General features: G+C 41.4%; 2 protein-coding genes across 3 annotated transcripts in view; one reads left to right on the top strand and one right to left on the bottom strand.

The window, feature by feature from the left end:
• PACS1 (phosphofurin acidic cluster sorting protein 1) overlaps positions 1 to 15,803 on the bottom strand; it is a 127,567-nt gene that overhangs the window by 100,819 nt on the left and 10,945 nt on the right. The window lies entirely within an intron of this gene.
• LOC128626504 (beta-enolase-like) lies at positions 7,960 to 9,408 on the top strand. The gene has a single exon (XM_053659070.1). It carries the CDS (start codon positions 8,019 to 8,021, stop codon positions 9,321 to 9,323), a length of 1,305 nt encoding a protein of 434 aa, XP_053515045.1. The 5' UTR covers positions 7,960 to 8,018; the 3' UTR covers positions 9,324 to 9,408.

Here is a 15,803-nt window from a genome sequence, read left to right on the forward strand (position 1 = left end):
ATAGATCTAAGCGATGAAGAAATAGCAAAACTCTCAGACGCACAGTTTAAAACACTGGTGATCAGGATCCTCACAGAACTGGTTGATTATACCCACAAATTAGACAAATATATGAAGGCGAAACTAATTGAAATGAATGGAATTGCACAGGGCACCAATAACAATGAAAAGGAAACTGGGACTCAAATCAATGGAGTGGACCAGAAGAAAGCAAATAATGGCCAAACAGAAAAATGTCAAGAAGCAAGAATCCAAAGAAATGAGGAGAGTCTTAGGAACCTTCAGGACATCTTTAAACGCTCCAACATCCGAATTATAGGGGTACCAGAAGGGGAAGAGGAACAGCCACCAGTGGAAAACTTATTTGAACAAATAATAAAGGAGAATTTCCCCAATCTGGCAAAGGAAATAGACTTCCAGGAAATCCAGGAAGCTCAGAGAGTCCCAAAGAAGTTGGACCCAAGAAGGAACACACCAAGGCACATCATCATTACATTAGCCAAAATTAAAATGAAGGAGAGAATCCTAGAAGCAGCAAGAGCTAAGGGGACAGTCACCTACAAAGGAGTCCCCATCAGACTGTCAGCTGATTTCTCAAAAGAGACCTCACAGGCAAGAAGGGGCTGGAAAGAGGTATTCCAAGTCATGAAATCCAAAGACCTACAACCAAGATTGCTCTATCCAGCAAAGCTTTCATTTAGAATGGAAGGACAGATAAAGTGCTTCTCAGATAAGATCAAATTCAAGGAGTTCATCATCACCAAGCCCTTATTATATGAAATGTTAAAGGGACTTATCTAAGAAAAAGAAGTTAAAGAAACATGAACAGTGAAAGGACAACAAACTCACAGTTATTAACAACCACACCTAAAAGAAAAGCAAACTAAAAGGACAGCTAGATCAGGAGTGGAAACATAGAAATGAAGATCTCAAGGAGGGTTAGCAACAGGGGGAGTGGGAGGAGGAGAAGAGGGGGGGAAGAGACAGAAAATAAGTAGCATAGACAGTAGATAGAAAATAGATGGGGGGCAAGAATAGCATGGGAAATATAGAATCTAAAGGACTTGAGACACATGGTCATAAACTAAAGGGGGGGTAATGGTGGGGGGAGGGGGGTAGGGTGGAGGGGAATGAAAGGGGGAATAGAACAACTGTAACAGCATAATCAATAAAAAAATTAAAAAAATAGACAGGAGGAGGTTAAGAATAATATAGGAAATACAGAAGCCAAAGAACTTAAATGGATGACCCATGGACATGAACTAAGTGGGGTAATGCTGGTAGGAGGGGGGATGCAGGACAGAGGGGAATAAATGGAAGGAAAAATATGGGACAACTGTAATAGCATAATCAATAAAACACACTTAAAAATAAAATCAAGTATATGGCAACCAAGACAAACTTAATTTAATGTTATATGTATCCCTCTGAGGAGGAAAAAGAAATGCTGGCTTACTATATAAGGAATTCTCTGGAGTCATAACTTATTAAATTACGTGTACCATTTATATCGTGAGAACTTCACAAAATGCAGCCTCAGTAATTGCAATTTCATAAGCAGAGTATTGTGCTGGCTGAGAACACCCTTTTGCATGTATTAATTGGCAACAGCAGGCTCCAACAGGAACAGTCTCCACTTAACATCAGGAATTGCCTTTGGAGAGAGCGAGGTTCAACTCAATTTAAGGAAAAGAGATCACAAAAAAAAAGTTAGTAACTTTCAATAGAGCATGAAGAGCAAATTCATTGGTTGTTAACACAGTAAAATGCTTGGGACACAGAGAACAAGAGGCCCACACAGCTAGAATGGGGTGACCTACTAGGAAGTAGTAGGTGGTCAGATTAGTAAGCCTGGGCAGGGAGTTATATCACGTAACTCTTGTGACTACTGGAAGGAGTTTGGGTTTTATTTTAAGTTAAAATTAGGTACTTCATCATCCTCCCATTTGCTATACCTGGGAGGTAATATTCCCTTAAAGAGTAAGCTTCTGAAACTGTGAAATCTTTCTGTATCTTGTTTTTGCACTGCCCCAACAAGATACTCAGATGAAGTTTAGAGGCAATGGCTGAAAACCCAACTATATATAACCTAGAAATGTAATTTGGTAGGACAAACACAAATCTATTTAAACAAAACGACTCCCACACATCCTTGGGAGATGAGAGAACAAAAAGTTTGCACATGGAGAAACAGAGGTACAAAGAAAAGACTTATCCATGTTTTTAAAGGCAGCCTGAAAGCGACATGGGAAGAAAACCAAATGACTACTCCAAATGACTGGATGACCCCACAAGAGAAATGCTGCCTCTCTATGGCACCACGGAAAAAGCTAGCCAGAACGTGCACCTCTGAGTAAGAGCAGGGAGGAACACCAGCGTAAGACATTCTCCTCTAGACCACTCCTTTGCACCATGCCTGTTCATGCTCCACTTCAAATAACACGGCTTTTGTCTAAATGATAACTTATAAAATTAAACCCAAACCAGGATGCTTACAGGCACACTGGAAGGCATATTGTAGTTGTTTTATCAAGGGATAAAGTGAAACATCGATCCTTAATGCCCATCAATCTTTCCGATGCCGAGATTCCATATGAACTCTTTTTTCTGATTACTGCATTATTTGTGATCCACACTAAAGTTTAGATTTCTGGACAGGGTGCAGAGAAGGAAGGTGGGGAGGCATGGAGAAATTCTATATTTTAAAATTCATTATTGATCAATTCCCAGTTAGGGTACATGCCTAGGTTGTGGGCCAGGTCCCCAGTGGGGGCCATGTGAGAGGCAACTGCACAATGATATTTCTCCCTCCCTTCTCCTCTCTCTAAAAATAAATAAATAAAATTTAAAAAAAATAAAATTCATTATTGAAATGAGAAAACAATGCAGGCAAACCTCGTTTTATTGCACTTTGCTTTACCTCCCTTTGCAGATATTGCATTTTTTCTACCAATTGAAGGTAAGACCCTCTACCAGCAAAAGGATTACAAGTTGCTGAAAATTCAGATGATGGTCAGTTTTTAAAACTTTTTTTAATATATTTTTTTATTTTATTGATTATGCCATTACAGTTGTTCTATTCCCCCTTCATTCCCCTCCACCCTGCACACCCCTCCCCCACCATCCCCCCCCTTTAGTTCATGAACACGTGTCTCAGGTTCTTTAGATTCTATATTTCCCCTACTATTCTTACCCTCCCCCCTATCTATTTTCTACCTATCATCTATGCTACTTATTTTCTGTACCTTCTCCCCCCTTCTCCTTCTCCCACTCCCCTGTAGCTAACCCTCCATGTTATCTTCATTTCTATGGTTCACTCCTGATCTAGCTGTCCTCTTAGCTTGTTTTTGTTTTAGGTGTGGTTGTTGATAACTGTGAGTTTGCTGTCCTTTCACTGTTCATCTTTTTTATCTTCTTTTTCTTAGGTAAGTCCCTTTAACATTTCATATAATAAGGGCTTGGTGATGATGAACTCCTTGAATTTGATCTTATCTGAGAAGCACTTTATCTGCCCTTCCATTCTAAATGAAAGCTTTGCTGGATAGAGCAATCTTGGTTGTAGGTCTTTGGTTTTCATGACTTGGAATACTTCTTTCCAGCCCCTTCTTGCCTGTAAGGTCTCTTTTGAGAAATCCAGATGGTCAGCATTTTTTAAGCAATAAAGTATTTTTATTAAGGTATATACATTGTTTATTAGACATAATGCTACTCTAAACTTAATAGACTACAGTGTAGTATAAGCATAACTTTTAGATCTGCCAGGAAACCAAACATTCCCATGACCTGCTTTACTGCAATATTCATTTTACTGCAGTGTTCCGAGCCGAGCCCACAACATCTCCAAGGTATGCCTGCAGTATTCAAAAAATTTTGGAGAGAAAAATACCCCCAAAACCCACTGTCTTAAAACAGTGACTTCATTTTTGCATTATCTTCCAGTCTTTGTCCATATTCATATGCACTTTAGAGAATCAATGTGTGTAAGATTTTGACCCATCATAAACATGTTCCCAAATTTCTACAGGCTCCATAATTACTAGTTTTAATTGCTGCTTAAGATTGCATTGTATTGCTCTGGCTGGTGTGGTTCAGTTGGTTGGAGCAACATCCCAGAGACTGAAAGGTCACAGGTTTGATTCCCAGTCAAGGAACATAACTCAGGTTGCAGGTGTGATCCCATCAGGGCATGTATGAGAAGGCGACCAACCGATGTGTCTCTCTCACATCGATGTTTCTCTCTCTCTCTCCCCCTTCCTCTCTAAAAGCAATGAAAACATGTCCTCAGGTGAGGATAAAAAAAAAAATTGAAGACTCCATTGTTCAGATGAAACAATTTTCTAAACTTTGTTGGGGGAAAACGATAATAAATTTATATAATAGCATCATTGCCACCTAAAAATACACCATCCTTGTGCCCCAACACACTCCAATGTCTAACACAGAAGAGGAGCAAAAAGACCAAGGCATTCACTCATTTATTCAACAATTATCTACTGAGTGCCTAATAAGTGTCTGGTACGGATGCAGACACTGGGGATAGAACAGTGAACAAAAGACACGAAAACCCCTGACCTTACCTCTATGGGGGGAGAAAGACAATAAAAAAATAACCAAATAACAATCAAACAGGAAGAGAAATTCTTGGAAGAAACTCACTTTTTTTTTTTTGTTACCACTTAAAGTTTTTTTATTTTTATGTTTTAAATATTTTACTTATTGATTTTTTAGAGAGAGGGGAAGGGAAGGAGAAAGTAGGAGAGAAACATCAATGTGTGGTTGCCTCTCCTGTGTCCGCTACTGGGGACCTGGCCTGCAACCCAGGCATGTGCCCTGACTGGGAATCAAACCGGCGACCCTTGCTTCATAGGCCTGCGCTCAATCCACTGAGCTACACCAGCCTGGGATCACTTTTTCTATAAAGGGCCAAACAGTAAACATTTGGGGCTTGGCAGGCCATAGGGTCCCTGCCCCAACTACTCCACTCTGCTACTGAACGGCGATAGCAGCCACAGGCAACATGGGAACAAGTGGATGTGGCTGTGAGCCAGCAGAGGTTCACTCACAAATGCTGGCTGAGGGCAGGACTTGGTTTGCTGACCCTGTCTGAGGTGGCTCAAAACGACCACTCAAACACTGTTAACCAGAAACCCAGGGAAGATACGCATGCTGCCCTCAGCTGGAAAATCCCATTGAGTTTTCCTCCTCCGTGATTCATACTCGCCATTTCCTTTCCACTTCCATTGCCACAGCCCTGAATCAGACTTTTACTACCTTTCACTTCTGCACATTTCTCTGCTTTGCACATGCTGTTCCTTCCACTTGAGTCCTCTTTCATTCACCACCTATTAAACTCTCCTCCCTGCTCAACTGACTGTAAATTAGAAATTAAGGTCTTACTGTAAATTATTTTAGGAAGGATAATGGTATTACTGTTATGCGTTTTTAAAAGTGTCCCTATCTCTTAGACATACAAACTGAAATTATTACAGAAGAAATCTTACGATGTCTGGGATTTGCTCCAAATAATCTAGGAATGAGAGTGGGGGGGGGGAAACAGATGACACAACCTTGAGCTGATAATGAAGCTGCGTGATGTGTTCATAGGGATTCATTACCCATTTTCTCTATTTTTGTGTATTTAAAAAAAATTTTCCAGAACAAAAAGTTGAAGACAAAATTCCAGTTCCAATACCAGATCCCACAGAGGAATCCACACCCCTTTCTCCAGTACTAACTCAGCATGTGCCTCTGCTTCTCACCAGTTTCAACAGGCTTCAGACTGCTGTTAGCTGTTGACACCAAGACAGTGAGCTCTTTAAGGACAGGCCTGTAACGTATTCATCTTTATAGCCTCCCCAGCATACTTTATATATAATTGACATCTGATATTGTCTGTTGAAGTTATCAGAGAAACAATAACAGAAGCACCTTTCACTTCCCCTCCCCTGATCAAAATTAAATCAATAAGGCTTTTATCATTTCAACTCTACTATTTCCATGGAGCTCATGGGCTATCTCCAGCTTTGAACTTTGGTAATCCAATCTAAAAAATAAATCAACGATCCCTCTTAACTTTCCTGGAGTGGGGTTTGGGGAGGGCTAGACTGTTGTTCCTAAAAAGGAGTTGGCATTATTATTTTCCACTACTGACTCTGAGGACCCCAGTAGTTTAAACATACTCACCATCCCAGTGGATCACTTTGTTACCAAGGCCTAAGAGTCTCACAGTAGAGTAACTGAGGGTCTGTCCTACTCAGAATGCATCCATTCGTAGTACTGCAAACCCTCTAACATAAAGGAGAAAGAACTCAATGATGCTAATTACACTCGTAGCCTCGGCTGGTTTCATCTGAGAGATCAAGGAAATTCCGATCAGGCAGCTCTGGTTTCAAGTTTTAACTGTCTTAAGTGTCTCACATTGTTATATTTAGCAAAAGATTCTCTCAGCCCATATTATATAAAATGAAAATAAAAACTCTGCTTCTGAAAAAATGGACAGCTTTTTAAAGAACAGAACTGAACTGCATCGAATGTAAATACACCGGATCCTGGCCTGGAAGAAAGAAACCTCGTTGGGGGCTACACTAACAAGGAGCACACACTGGTAAGACACAGCTCGCTCAGGTGTCCATCTACTCTATCTCACAGCTTTGTCTGTCTGCTCCAACCCCAATCCTACCCGTGCCTCCGACTGCCTGGTATGCACATTTACTGTAGGCAAAAACATTCATTTCTCGAACAAAACCAACACGGCTCCCCACCACATTTTTCTAACTGTCCTGTCTCCTCAGACGACAGATCTGCTCTGTTGAGTTCTCCTCTGTCTCACTCCATCCACCTTTTCTAGAAAGCCTCTCCCGTTCCATTGTTATTTCTTGAGTCCAGTCTCCTACCCCTTATGATCAATCAAATCAGAAAATAGAATATATGCAGCCATTAAGAACAAAGTAGAACAAAAACCCCTTCACTTACAGTAATTTCTACAAGGTGTTCAGTGAGAAAAGAAAGATGCAAAAGTCAGTTTTTTAAAGCCCTGACGGGGCCCTGGCTGGTGTGGCTCAGTGGACTGAGTGCCAGTCTGTGAACCAAAAGGTTCAATTCCGGGTCAGGGCACAGGCCTGGGTTGCCCACCAGGTCCCAGGTTCGGGGCGTGCAAAAAGCTACTGAACAATGTTTCTCTCACTCTCTTTCTCCCTCCCTTCTACTCTCTCCAAAAATAAGTGAATAAAATCTTTTTTAAAAAGTTAAACATACACCTACACTAAGAGCTACAATTCCACTCCTACATATTTACCCCTAAAGAAATGAAAATGTGTCCATAAAAAGACTTGTACAAGAATGTTCAGAGCAGCTTTATTCATAAAACCAAAAACTGTAAACAACCCATATGTCCATCAACAGGAGAATGACTAAACAAACTGTAGTATCTGTTTCAATGAAATACTACTTGAAGATAAAAAGGAATGGACTAACACACACAACGCGGACGAATCTGGCAAGAGGTCAACACAAGAACACATGCTATATGATTCCATTTACATGAGGAGGTTCAAAAACCAACAAAACTAGCCTGTGGTGACACCAACCAGAACAGTAACCGCCTGTGAGAGGTGGGGGCTCACGGATAGAGATCAGAATGTTCTATATCTTGATTAAGGTGGTAGTTACACAAACATGTATGTTTGTCAACACTCACCCAACTATAAACCCCAGATCTGTGCATTTCACTGCACTAAAATTTTACCTCAATAAAATAAATGTTTAGGTACATATTAATAGAAAAGCAATTTAGCATGGTACTTGAGAGCCCAGATCCTGTGGCCAGACTGCCAGGGTTTGAACTCTGACTACATCACTTCCTTGGGCAAGTCACCTGACCTCTCTGTCCCTCCCTCCCTTCCCCTCTCTCTAAAAATAAATGAATAAATATTAAAGAAATATATATATATATAGGACACTGTCCCAGCTGCCACCTAGACTTGGAGCTCGCCCAAAGCCCCCAGCCAAGACATCCAGCCATGGCCATGCAGAAAATCTTTGCCCGGGGAATCCTGGACTCCAGGGGCAACCCCACGGTGGAGGTGGACCTATACACGGCCAAGGGCCGTTTCCGAGCAGCTGTACCCAGTGGAGCTTCTACAGGTATCTATGAAGCTCTGGAACTAAGAGATGGAGACAAATCTCGATACCTGGGCAAAGGTGTCCTGAAGGCTGTGGAACACATCAACAAGACTCTGGGTCCTGCTCTCCTGGAAAAGAAACTAAGCGTTGTGGATCAAGAAAAAGTTGACAAATTTATGATTGAGCTGGATGGGACTGAGAATAAATCCAAGTGTGGAGCCAATGCCATCCTGGGAGTGTCCCTGGCCATGTGCAAGGCTGGAGCAGCTGAGAAGGGGGTCCCACTCTACCGACACATTGCAGATCTCGCTGGGAACCCAGACCTGGTCCTCCCAGTCCCTGCCTTTGATGTGATCAATGGGGGTTCCCATGCTGGAAACAAGCTGGCCATGCAGGAGTTCATGATTCTGCCTGTGGGAGCCAGCTCCTTCAAGGAAGCCATGCGCATTGGCGCCGAGGTCTACCACCACCTGAAGGGGGTCATCAAGGCCAAGTATGGGAAGGATGCCACCAATGTGGGTGATGAGGGCGGCTTTGCACCCAACATCCTGGAGAACAATGAGGCCCTGGAGCTGCTGAAGAGAGCCATCCAGGCAGCTGGCTACCCAGACAAAGTGGTGATTGGTATGGATGTGGCGGCGTCCGAGTTCTACCGCAATGGGAAGTATGATCTTGATTTCAAGTCACCCGATGACCCCGCACGGCACATCACTGGGGAGAAGCTGGGGGAGCTGTACAAGAGCTTCATTAAGAACTATCCTGTGGTCTCCATTGAAGACCCCTTTGACCAAGATGATTGGGCCACTTGGACCTCATTCCTCTCGGGTGTGGACATCCAGATCGTGGGAGATGACCTCACAGTCACCAACCCTAAGAGGACTGCCCAGGCCATTGAGAAAAAAGCCTGTAACTGCTTGCTGCTGAAGGTCAACCAGATTGGCTCCGTGACCGAATCCATCCAGGCCTGCAAACTGGCTCAGTCTAATGGCTGGGGAGTGATGGTGAGCCACCGCTCTGGGGAGACTGAGGACACATTCATTGCCGACCTCGTGGTGGGGCTCTGCACAGGACGGATCAAGACTGGTGCCCCCTGCCGCTCAGAGCGTCTGGCCAAATACAACCAGCTCATGAGGATTGAGGAGGCGCTTGGGGACAAGGCTATCTTTGCTGGACGCAAGTTCCGTAACCCAAAGGCCAAGTGAGGAGCTGGAGGCCTCAAGACCCTACAAGACAAATGTAGGCTTTCAAGCCCTTCTCCCTGAAATAAATACTGGTGCCAACATAAAAAAAAAAAAAGATATATATATATATATATATATATATATATATATATATATATATATACTTTAGTTAAGAATAAATACAAGAAAAAATATTAGGGGAATGTGGACTACTTAAAATATAAAACCAGTAAGAAAAATAATCAAACATTGAAACTTCAAATAAAACAAAGGACAAGGCACCCCACACATAACCCCTCCCCCCCCAAAGATAAATAAAGAAAATATTTAAAAAAAAAATCTTTAAAAAAAAAAATAAATAAATAAAAAATAAAACCAAACTGCAATTTAAAAGATCAAGCATCTGCCCTGACCAGTGTGGCTCAGTTGCCCAGGCACTGTCCCACAAAGCTAAAGGTCTCTGGTTCAATTCCAATCAGGGCCCATGCCTAGGCTGCGGGTTCGGTCTCTGGTAGGGTATGTGTGAGAGGCAACCAATCGATGTTTCTTGTTCGCTTCAATGTTTCTCTCCATCTCTTTCTCCCTCCCTTCCTCTCTCTCTAAAACATAAGTAAATATTTTAAATAAATAAATAAATAAATAAATAAATAAAAGGGTAAGCATCTGTATTCTACAGGTATTTAACTAGGGAGACTATCAGATGAGTAATGAGTTTATTTCATATTAAAACTGCACAGACAGTATCCTTCTTCACTCACAACTTACTTTCCAAAATCCTATCACCTTTTTATGCAATAACAAGCCAGGTATTTCTCAACCCCCTGGGCAATGACCTGAACACACAATTCATAAAAGACGATATTACAAATGGCTGATAAGTTTATGAAAAGGTACTCAACATAATGAGGGAAATGCAAAGTAAAACCACTGGAGACACCATTTTTACCTCTCGGCAGAATGACTAAAATGAAAAAGGTAAAGAATACCAACTGTGGGTATTACTGAGCTGAACATACTTAGAGCCGCCTATCCTGAATCCCACTCCTGGTTATAAACTCAAGAAAAACAAAATGAAATGCATGAGAGTGCTCATATCTACCAACAGACATGTACAAGACTGTTCACAGTAGCGCTATTCACAACTGGAATAACGCTAAACTGGAAATCTTCCACACGACCATCACCAGCAGAATGGTTAGTAAATTGTGATACAGTCACACATGGAATGCTATACAACTGGAATGTACGAAGTGCAACTATATCAACAATGTGGATGAATCATACAAACATCAGGTTAAGCAAAAGAAGTGAGATGCGAGAGTGCACACGGTATGAAGCACAAAAACAGGCAAAACCAACGCTACCAGAAGTTAGGGTACTGGTTCTCTTTGGAAGGGACGGGCAGAGGTCCGAATGGGGCAAGGCAATGTTCTGTTTCCTGATACGGGTGCTAGTTATGTGGGTATGCTCGCTTTGTAAAAATTCATCAACTATACTTATTCTATGTGTCCTTTTCTAAATATGTCTTAAACTTCAATTAAAAGTTTTCTTTAAAAACTAAGTATAGAGCCATGGAAGTGGCAGGTGTGCAAGAAGGGCCTTGAAGCTTAAGCTTCATTAGCTTCATAATAAATCTGCATTTGGTCCTGCAGGACACATATGTATGTAAATAAAAAGCAGTCTATAATTACCTAAACCTGGAACTAAATAGACTTTTACACTGACACTTAACTACATTTTACCACTTAATGCACACTGAGTTTTCTAGGAACTGTAACTACTGTATAAATAGAGGAAAGACTGTATTTGGTTTTGTGCAGAACTAGATGAAGATTTGTTCACCATTCCAGAAAATCACACACCAATGGCATTGCCACATATCACCCAAGTCGCCCACGCAATACACCTGCATCAGTCTCTGTTTATGGGTGTCACGTTCGGAGATAAGCTACGTGTACTTGCAATCACCCGATGGCTATAGTTTCTAATGTGCTGTGAACATTTACAAGTGTCTCCTGGGGATTTGCATTTAGAAATACATATTGTATTATGAATAGCCCTCCTTTCATTTTTCCTTTATATTACAATTAAGATGTTGTAAATATGCTGGTGAGTTTTATTGTCTGGGAATTTCACTTCAGGACAGAAAAGAGGCCATAAAGTCTGAGAGTGTTGAAAACCAGTTACAACCCATCGGCCTACCAGAAGAACTGTAAAGAGAATTCTAATTCCTGAACTTAGTAGCTGTTATTTTATGCTAGTCACATTTTCCAAATCACTAGTCAAGTAATATACTTATTTAAAAAAGAAGAAAGAGAAGGAGAAGCGGGGGATGGAGAAGAAAAGCCCAACTACCATTTTGAAGAGTAATTACCTAAACAGATCTATCATAAACTTGATCTAGAGGTGAGCAGAACAAGAGGAAAGTAAGAGTTTCAACTACAAGATCTGAGTCCTTTTCCTTTTAGATCAGTGAGACCCAATTTGGCATTCGCAAGCAAAGGGCTCCATTATTTTTCGGTTCTCTTTCAAAAATAGCTCCACCCTCAAGATTACACAAATTAGATCACTCTGCAGCAGGATTCCTCTGACTGAGTAGCTCCTAGGAAGCAGAGAGAGGCTGTCTACTGCAGCAAAAACCAGTCATTTAGGGGCAGAAAAACAGATGTTTTCTCCTTTTCAGTTTCATTGGGTTACCAACAAAGGACATGTGCTGTAGTGGTTTAATGGCTTCTGCAACAGAGCTCCCTCATCAAAAACCATCCAATCAGTAAGATTCACAGAGGAGATACCAGACCAAGCAATTATGACAGCAGAATAATTAGGGGTGTTAAGACTCAGCTGCTCCAATAGCATCAACATGGCCCACAGCATAAAAAGAATTTATCTAGATTTTTAACACAATCAATTACCAACCTATGGGTTATTCCATCACCCAGTAAATTCCCAAGAAAATTTATTCCCAATTACTTATGGCAAAAATAGAAATAAATTTCCTCAAGAGCTCTAAAGAGTTCTGTAACAGATTTCTTATCTCACATGATGTCGCTTAAGACAGAAATGACAACAATAATTAACTTTGACAAAAACAAACAAACAAGAAAAAATAGAAAATTGACAAAAGGAAGTTAAATGGAACTTTGAAGTCATCCTTGAATCCTTTTCTTCTATCATACCCCAAATCCAACCCATAAGCAAATTGTTTAGTCTTGAAAATACACTCAGAATCTGGGACTTCTCATCTCTTCCACCTCTGCCACCCTGGGCCGAGCCAACATCAGCTCCCACTCCATAATCATAATACTCCTAACTGGACTCCCATCTAACTGGGCTTCCACCCCTGCCCTTCTTTACAGGCTATTCTACACACAGCAGCCAGTAGTTATTTTAACGCAGAAATCCTTATCATACCTCTACTCTGAATGAAACCCCCAAATAGCTTCCCATCTCACTCAAGGTCAAAGCCAGAGTCCTCCAATGGCCTGCAAGATCTAGTCCTGTTTACCTCTGATTTCCTCCCCCATACTCTCCGCCTCGCTCACCTGGGTCCAGTCCACTGGCCTCCTGGATGTTCCTGGAATCTACCAGTACCTGCTGCTTCCTCTACTGATTTGCCTAAATGTGTGTTCCACAAGGGCCGCTCACCTTCTGAGGTCTTCTAGATGACCTTATTCAAAACTGTAGTACTCTCTCTGCCCCACTTATCCCCCTTTCCCACTTTAATTTCCCCCATCTGACATACCCTATAATACTGGCTCACTCATTGGCTGCCCACCCTTCTGGCTCCCTGGAAGGTAACCCTCAGGAGAGCTAGGATTTTGTCTGTTTTATTGACTGCTCTCTCTTCGGTGTCAAAATGGTGACTGGCATGTACACTCAGTAAGTATTTACTTGACTAAATGAAGTTACTAATAGGTAGAAGAAGAGTTACAGACACGTATCCAAACCCATATAGTGAAGTAAAGCCAAATAAGAGACCAAATTCTGAAGTCAAAGCATTTTGGGCTTAGGTTTGAAAAAAATTACAGCAACTAGCTGATATATTTTTCCTCCAGATATATTATAACAATAGGAGGAAATACTTGAATGGGTATCAAACAAAACAAAACAAAGCAAAACAAAATTCAGATAGAGTATCATCCCAAATAGTCCTTTGTCTATACAATTTTCTCTTAGTGAACTCAAATAAGATGATGCCTAACCGCACCGCGACATGGCATTGGTTGATCAGTGAGGCCGCCTGAGAACTAAGTAAACACATCACTTGGCTTAAGTCCAAAGCATACCAAACTAATCTTATGCCGAATCTTAGTTTAGAAGAGCATTTCCCATTTCCAGCCCAAGTTTTTGTTTTTCCAATGAGATTCTTTCCTTTTTCTCCATGGAGAGAAAAATAAACTGAAAAGATTAATGAGCCATGTTTAATAATATTATAGCTATTCCTTTTTATAAAATTTTTAAAGGAAGGATAGAGGGAATTACCTACAATAAAAACAAAGCGATAATGTTATTACATACAGTTAATGAACAATTAACTGGCAAGGGCATAAACAATTTATTGCACATTTTGGTGGCAGAGAGGAAATACAATTAAATCCATTAATAGCCACAGGAGTTTTTATGTTCCCAGAGGACCTTGGCTTCCAGACTTATTCATTTCCATCCACAGCAAACATGGTACATGGCGGAGATGACAGGATGCTGCAAACTACTCTCCACAGGTTTTCATTTTGATAAGACAATTTTATGAGATGACAGACTTAAGGTAGATAATACTGCCACATTCCATCGAACACGAGCTGCAAGTGCCAAACAAAAACCTGCCTTGAAGCGACACACATGACGACGGACACGAATGCGGTCTGCCACAAGCCTACGAATATGCCACCACACTCACGGCTCCACTGACCTTACCCCGAGATGGTAAGGTAATGATGTCTACCAATGCAGGTGCTCACACATTTTATAAGCATTTTATTTCTCTTCATAACAAATCAACAAGGCAACAAAAAAAGTATCCTTGCTTTTATTTTTTTTAATTTTTAATTTATTTATCTTTAGAAGGGAAGGGAAGGAGAGAAGAAGAGAAATATCAATGTGCGGTTGCTTCTGGTACGTCCCCTGCTGGGAACTGGACCCTGCCCAGGCATGTGCCCTGGTGGGGAATCGAACCACGATCTCTTAGTTTGCAGGGCCGTGCTCAATCCACTGAGCTACACCAGCCCAGGTGTGTCCTTGCTTTTAAAAATCAGGAACAGATGCTGCCTTTCTCCCAGGAGCACAGCCACACTTTTCTCCCGTCTCAGGTGTGCATCTCCCAAACGGTAAGGGTTGTTCCCCCGAGATCGAAACCAGGGGAGCAATGGTCAGCGGCTATTCGTCCCAGGCTGGCCCTGCCCAGGCTCTCTCCTGTTCGTTGCTTCTTCTACCCTGAGCCCTTCCTGCTTTTCACTGTCCCCAGCTTTAAAAAAACATAATCTCGCCCTGGCTGGCGAAGCTCAGTGGATTGAGCGCAGGCCCGCAAATCAAAGGGTCACTGGTTCAATTCCTAGTCAGGGCACATACCTGGGTTGCAGGCCAGGTCCCCAGGGGAGGGGCGCTGATGTTTCTACCCCTCTCTTTCTCCTTCCTTTCCCCTTCCTCTAAAAATAAATTAAAATTTTTAAAAGAAAAACAAAAAAACATAATCTCAAAATCAAAAAATAAATAAATAAAATAAAAATAGGGAAGAAAAGTGACTTGCCCAGAGCTAATCAAAAAAATTTAACCAAGCACAAGATATAGGGCTCTAACTACTAATCCATAATTCTCCAATCCAAGCATAAAATTGGACTTGTATCTCTAACCGTGTCTTCAACAGAGTTCCTCACTCCCTAAGACTTTAGAAGATTACACCCCAACCTTGAACTCACCAGCAATCCTCCCTCTCCGGAGCCCGACCTAAGAGAAGTAAGAGTGTTTCTTCTCCGCCCCTAAAAGACCCCAGCTGTGACTCTCATGTTCTCAGTTTGTCATGCTCACTACTCTTAGCCCTGTATTCAAAGCCCATTCATTCTTGAGTAGTGGTTAGACAATACACACTTTACAAAATGATCCCTCCGATATTTCAAGTACCCACCTGGCACCATACAGTTTCATACTGCAATATTATTGACTATATTCCTTATGCTATATTTTACAATTCCTTGATTTCAGAGCCTATTCATTCTTAACATATTGGATTATCTGGTTCTTCAGCCATGGTATACTGTTAGAAGAAACAAAGCAGAAAGAAGGCATATCGACAGCCATGGGGAGAAACAAAGACAAAAACAAAACTAAAAGCAAACACAAGTTTAAAAATAGTTACGCACCAGGTACCAGTCTACACTCATTTCAAGCCCTGATGATCACTGTGAGGACCTCATTCATCATGATTATCCACCCTGAGAAGAGGCTAGTCTGCTTTATTTTTCAAGAAGAACCAGAAACATGTAAATATTCCTGTAGATTTCCAACCAA

The sequence above is a fragment of the Artibeus jamaicensis genome, unplaced genomic scaffold (genome assembly GCF_021234435.1).
Source record: "Artibeus jamaicensis isolate MK-2021 breed Jamaican fruit bat unplaced genomic scaffold, CSHL_Jam_final scaffold_614, whole genome shotgun sequence".
Lineage (NCBI taxonomy): Eukaryota > Metazoa > Chordata > Mammalia > Chiroptera > Phyllostomidae > Artibeus > Artibeus jamaicensis.